The sequence below is a fragment of the Cynara cardunculus genome, unplaced genomic scaffold (assembly GCF_001531365.2).
Source record: "Cynara cardunculus var. scolymus isolate 2C unplaced genomic scaffold, CcrdV1 Un_Scaffold_645, whole genome shotgun sequence".
Taxonomy (NCBI): Eukaryota; Viridiplantae; Streptophyta; class Magnoliopsida; order Asterales; family Asteraceae; genus Cynara; species Cynara cardunculus.
In genome coordinates, this window is record NW_020200599.1 from 93,884 (window position 1) to 99,983 (window position 6,100).

At 35.5% G+C, this 6,100-nt stretch overlaps 1 protein-coding gene across 1 annotated transcript; it reads right to left on the reverse strand.

Moving 5' to 3' along the window:
* Nucleotides 1-677: 677 nt before the first annotated feature.
* LOC112501869 (oleosin 1-like) lies at nucleotides 678-1,463 on the reverse strand. Its single transcript, XM_025105613.1, has one exon. The coding sequence runs from the start codon at nucleotides 1,427-1,429 to the stop codon at nucleotides 935-937; it is 495 nt and encodes a 164-aa protein (XP_024961381.1). The 5' UTR covers nucleotides 1,430-1,463; the 3' UTR covers nucleotides 678-934.
* Nucleotides 1,464-6,100: the final 4,637 nt, after the last annotated feature.

Here is a 6,100-nt window from a genome sequence, read left to right on the forward strand (position 1 = left end):
AAATCTATTCAGTTTCGATTTGGATAGGTTTTAAGCGAATTGAATCGATCCAGGAACTAGTTTGATCTGATCTAATTCGGTTCAAATCGATTTATCAAAGCTTCTGTTCAATTTCTAGTTGTTTACATCAATTTAATTCATAATTTATCATCGATTTCATTAAAATTATACATCACACTTCATAGAGAATTCCTGCGAAAAAGAAGAGATCCTGGACTGCACATGAAGAAACACACGCACTACTAAGCGTATTACGTCAAGCGTCCTCCATTTACACACACACACAGGAAAAACAACTGATTTTAAATAATCAAATCATCAGTATGGAGAATAAAAGTTTGAAGTTCTATTTGACGATTGACGTCCATGGCGGCCATAAACAACACTTTATGAGTATTTCCAATTGGCGTTGGTTACATAGTTTACACTCCACAAAGTGTCTAGGCGTACCATTCAATATTCGACAAAATACAATTTACAACAACTCCAATAAGGTTTATTAGATCATTTAGATGCACAGTACCATTTTCAAGTGATTGGGTTCTTTTTCCAAAGAATCATCGGATGCAATCTGGATTTAGCTTCTTAAAAGGTGTTTCAATGTGTTAATTAAACTTGTGATCATGTCGCAATAATCAGTTCTCTGTAGTATGTGGTAGATCCGAAACTGATCTAACTTCTGTAATGCATCTGGTTTGATTTAGGCCATCAGATTTATGCCCAAAATAAAATGTTCAATGCAAAATGTACATACAAGTTTTTATAGCATATAACACTGGATTTTTTATCCTTCAAACACTGGACAGAGCTTTACTGGTAAGAAAAAAGAAGATGGAGGAAATACACACCAGAATACAAACTAAAAGATGGACAATCCGGCTATCAACCATCTCTCCACCGATTCTTGATGTTTCCGACCGGTTCACCACCACCTTCAAGCACCGGGAGCGGCGTCCTTCACCTTACCCTGGAAGTACCCACCGTATTCCCTTGCGTAATCCTTCATGTGACTCGCTGTATCCGCAAGCCGGCTCCGGGCGTAGTCGACCCGGTCTGAACCCACTGGGTGTAACCCTCTGAAATACTTGTACAACCAAGACACGGCGGCGGCGGCGGCCAAGCCGGTTCCGCAAACACAGAGGAATCCGGCGACGACGACGAAGAGGAGGGCGCCGATCGGGACCCATATGGGACTGGTGAGAAGGATGATGGGTGAAAAGAAGATGAGGCCAAGAACGGTAACGGTGATGGTGACGCCGGTGAGGAGGAGCAAGATTGCGCCGGAGACGACTAGGGTTAAGATACCCATTAGTTGGGTTGAGTTGAGTGAGCGTTGACGGAATGTACGCATGAATTGTCCACCATCGCCGGCGGTGGTGGGTCTTGGTGGTCTATGGAGTTGGCCGGCGACGATGCTCCGATCGGACATTGGTGGAGTGTTCGAGGGCGGTTGCGGAGATAGAGAGAAGAGAGAGTTTGATATTTGGGAGACCGAGAGAGGGGTGGGGGACACGTAAGATGATCAAAGACATGCAAAACACCACGTGGGGTGATATAACATGAGTATGGTGGACTGGTGATTGTCATTATGTGCTCACACACACGTTTGATATTAAAATATAGGACAAAATACACAAAATAGCAATCTACTTTCATAAATTTTTTTATTATAGCATTGTATTTTCAGTTTTTCTTATTACAGCAATGTATTTTCAAACTAATTTTTATTAGGACAATGTACTTTGAAAAATTTACCCATTATAGCATTGGGTAACCTTTTAATTTAAATTTACTCATTATACTAGGTTTTCATGCCACCTCATTGTCCACGTAGGCTATCCACATGTACTATAATGATGTGATTTTCTTGCCATATCATTGTACTTTCAAAATTATTTTATTATAGCATTTACTAGTTCTTATTAAACACTATATTTTTAATTTTAATATTTAGATATTTTACATGTTATTTAATAAATGTATTAAATGAATTAAAAAAATTCTAAATTATTCATTAATATATCAATATCAATAAAACGAGTAGAACACAACTTATCTCGCTAACATTTTTAAAAAATATGTGTTTTTTGAAAAAAGGAAAATAAGAATTGTTCATTTTTTTACCAAAAAAAAATTATCTTTTAAATAATATATTATATTTGTTCAAAAACTTTTTACTTGACGTATAAATATATTAAATTAATTAGACTTTTTTGAATTGTTTATTAATATAACAATATTAAAAAATATAGATAACAATTTATTTCGTTAATATTTTAAAGAGAACTTTAAAAGATATGTATTTATTTGAACAACATAAAATAGGAAACTTTATCTTTTTTACAAACAAAGTATATCTCGAAAATAATGTTTCATATTTATTTAATAAATATTTTATTCTAATAATATTTAATTTGAATGCAACTTAATAAGAAAAATTAAAAAAAATTAAATGTTTTTTTAGATCATAGCAATGAAAAATGAAAATCACTAATAATAATTTGAAATAAGTTTTTATTTTAATTTTAGTTAAGTCATCAAAATGATGTGGCATCCACATCACCTCATTAAAGCCACACAAGCAAAAAAGTCAAAGAGTTAACCGGTTTAAAAGGTAACAGGTTACCCATTGCTATTATGGGTAGATTTTTTAAAGTACAATCTCTTAATAAAAAATAATTTGAAAGTACATTGCAGTAATAAAGAAAAACAAAAGTAGAATGCTATAATAAGAAATTTTATGAAAGTAGGTTGCTATTTCATGCATTTAACCCTTAAAATATATATTTTAAAGGTATTATTCTTAGGACATTTTTGGATTTTAATATAAAAAGGTAAATTATAAAAATATAAAAATAACTCTATCAAAGTATCAATAGCTAATTTGGAATTGGCTGGAGTTTGGTTTGTAGAATGATTTTCAATGGATTTAGTTAAAGAGAATTGATTTTGAAAGAATTAAAATGAAATATTGTCAGGTTTGATAATTTGTTTGGTTGATAGATATTGGAACGGAATATGTTAAGAGAATGAAATCTGTATGTTTGGTTCATAAAATGTTGTTTTGGAATTGAAATGAAATATTGATAAATGACCAAAATGTCTTTTTTGAAAAAAATTTATTATTTTAAAACTAAAAATACTTTAAATAATAATTATTTAATATGTAAAACAATATAAAATACACAATCCAAATATAATCATATGTCAAACGACGTTATTAAATCGACGGTGGTTGGCGATGGTGATCCGCAGTGGTTCAGATGGCGGTGGTCGACAGTGGTTCAGATCGATGGTGGTCTGCGGTGGTTCAGATCGGCGGTGGCGGCGGTAGTTCAGATTGGTGGTTGTTCAAATCGGCGGTGGTTCAGATTGGTGGTTGTTCCAATTGATGGTAGTCACTGGTGGTCGGTAGTAGTTCAGATCGGTGGTGGTCCGTGGTGGTTCAAGTGGCAGTGGTCGGATGTGGTTCAGATCGACTGTGGTTCAGATCGGGGGTGGTCCAGATCGGTGGTTGTTCAGATCGGTGATGGTCGGCGGTGGTTCAAATCGGTGGTGCCCCGCGGTGATTCAGATTTGTAATAGTTGGCGGTGGTACAGACCGATGGTGGTCCGTGGTGGTACAGATGGCGATGGTCGACAGTGGTTCAGATCGAATGGTGATCGATGATGGTTCAGATCGACGGTGGTTCAGATCGATGATGATTCAGATCGATGGTTCATATCGGTGGTCGGCGACGGTAGTTCAGATGGCGGTGGTCGGTGATGATTCAGATCGACGGTGGTCGGAGGTGGTCGACGATTGTTATATTGGGTTTTATGAGATTAAGATATATTGAGTTAAGAGCATATTTGGTATTATGACGATGGAGAATTTCATTCCATCAAAATACCACGTAGTTGCTAAGGAACGTTAAATTTTTTTTATTTGTGGAATTTGTAGAATTTGTTGAATTTTGAAGATTCCTTTCATGAAAAAGTTTGAACCAAACGAGAAAATGAAATTTGGTCAATAGAATTCAACATTCCAATTCCACCGGATTCCTTCAAAATCTACGAACCAAATGCCCCTTAGGGTTGTTTACCCAAACTTTATTTGCCAAGTGTCTAATGGTAAGGGTTAAGATTTTAACTTACTTTACCTGGTAGTATTATAGTTTATTAAAATGGTATCATATGCAATAATTTAACCAGTAAGTGTTTATAGAGTAAGACTTCTCATATTTATTATTGTTCTTACTGGATAATATTAGTTTTCTCATGTTCATCCAATAAAGTGTGTTTGGTACATGGACAAGATATAATAGAAGAGCGCAAAAATCATTGTTCCAAGTTTGACAATATTTTTATGTGAAACAGGGAGTGGAACACGTCCTATGGAACAAAGTTATGTTTAGGGATGGCAAAAAAAACCGAAACCGACGGTGAAAACCGAAAACCGAAACTTTCGGGCCGGGTTTGGGGACATTTTATCGGGGACGGGACGGGGATCGGGGACGATTTCGGGGATTTTAACGGGGACGGGGACGGGGGCGGGGACGGTGATCACCGGCCCGGCCCGGCCCGGCCCGATATGTATATATATATATATATATATATAATATCTTTAAAAAAAGTAACATTAAAATTTAAATAAAATTTATCCACTTTACCTCAACAACCCAAATAAAGCTCACGAAAAGTCTAGTTTATTTGTCAAAAACCGTTATTTTAGTTGTATGATGTTCGAATTTTTGTTTAGTTTTATATTGTAATCTAATACATTGTTTGTAAATAGTTCAATTATGTTTGAGACATTTAAACTTAGATCTTTAAAAAAATTGTAATTTACTTTTAATTGTGAAAATTAACATATTGTAATTTTTTCAATATCGGTTTCGGGTTTCGGGTTCGGGTTCGGGTTCGATTATAACCAACGATGCAAAAGAGAACTTTTACCCTTAACGGGTTCCCCAATGGGGATCGGGGACCCGATGGGGATCCCCGATAAGATCCCCGACGGGGATCGGGACGGTTACGGGGACGGTTTTAGTTATCGGTTTCGGGGACGGGGATACTAATACCCGGCCCGAACCCGGCCCGTTGCCATTCCTAGTTATGTTTTACCAATATAACCTCAAAATAAAACATATTTTTCTTCTAAAAGATGAGTACATTTTTCTATTTATATTTTATTCTTTCTTTAAATTTTATGTAGAGTAAATTACATATTTCATCCCTATAGTTTGGTGGAAATTATGGATTGGATTCCTGAATTGAAATAAGTACAGGGACGGTCGCAATGGTTTTGTTTTTGTTACGGCTCAAGTCGTTCGTGTTAACAACCGTCAAAATCCTCCGTTAACTTGGGGGAATTTCTGTCCTTTCTTTATGAACTTTATAATTGTTTCAGGGGCCTGTTTTGCCAAGTTTTAAAAGACCACATCAGTATCAACCAAATCCTATCATCGACCAAACAAGCAACCCACTAAACGTCTCCGGTCTAACCCCATCGTCGCCAAACAAGCAACCCACCAATGACCAACCATCTCCGTCTATTCCCGCCCCGCAAACCCAATGCTCTTGTAAACGCCAAGTAATTTGATCCAATAATCAAGTGTTATAAAAGAAAGTTTGTCGCTAATATTAGATAGATCTATAATTTTAAAAGGTATTTTAAGCAATAACTTTTTGGTAAGTCTAAGTAGAGGGATGGCAAAAAAAAAATCGTTTTCGACGGGTAACCCAATATAGAACCCGTTTTTAACCGGGAAATCCCTGAATTGACTAGTGACGGGATACCCTTCATCCCAACCCCGAGAATTAGTAATAAATTTTCCATGTATATATGTATAATATATATATATATATATAGGGGCTTAATCAAATGAGAACTGAGTTGTTTGTGGTAACTGTGAGAACCAATCTCAACCACACATCTTAAATATCAATGGTTAAAATTGAAAAGAATCTTAATTAATGTGATTCCAAAATTAGATTAATGACATTTAATGAGATAATAAAAAAAGGGCAAAATGGTCAAATTAGATTAATGATATTTAATGAGATAATAAAAAAGGGTAAAATTAGATTAGCTTTCCATAATGGCTCAAAGTATTTC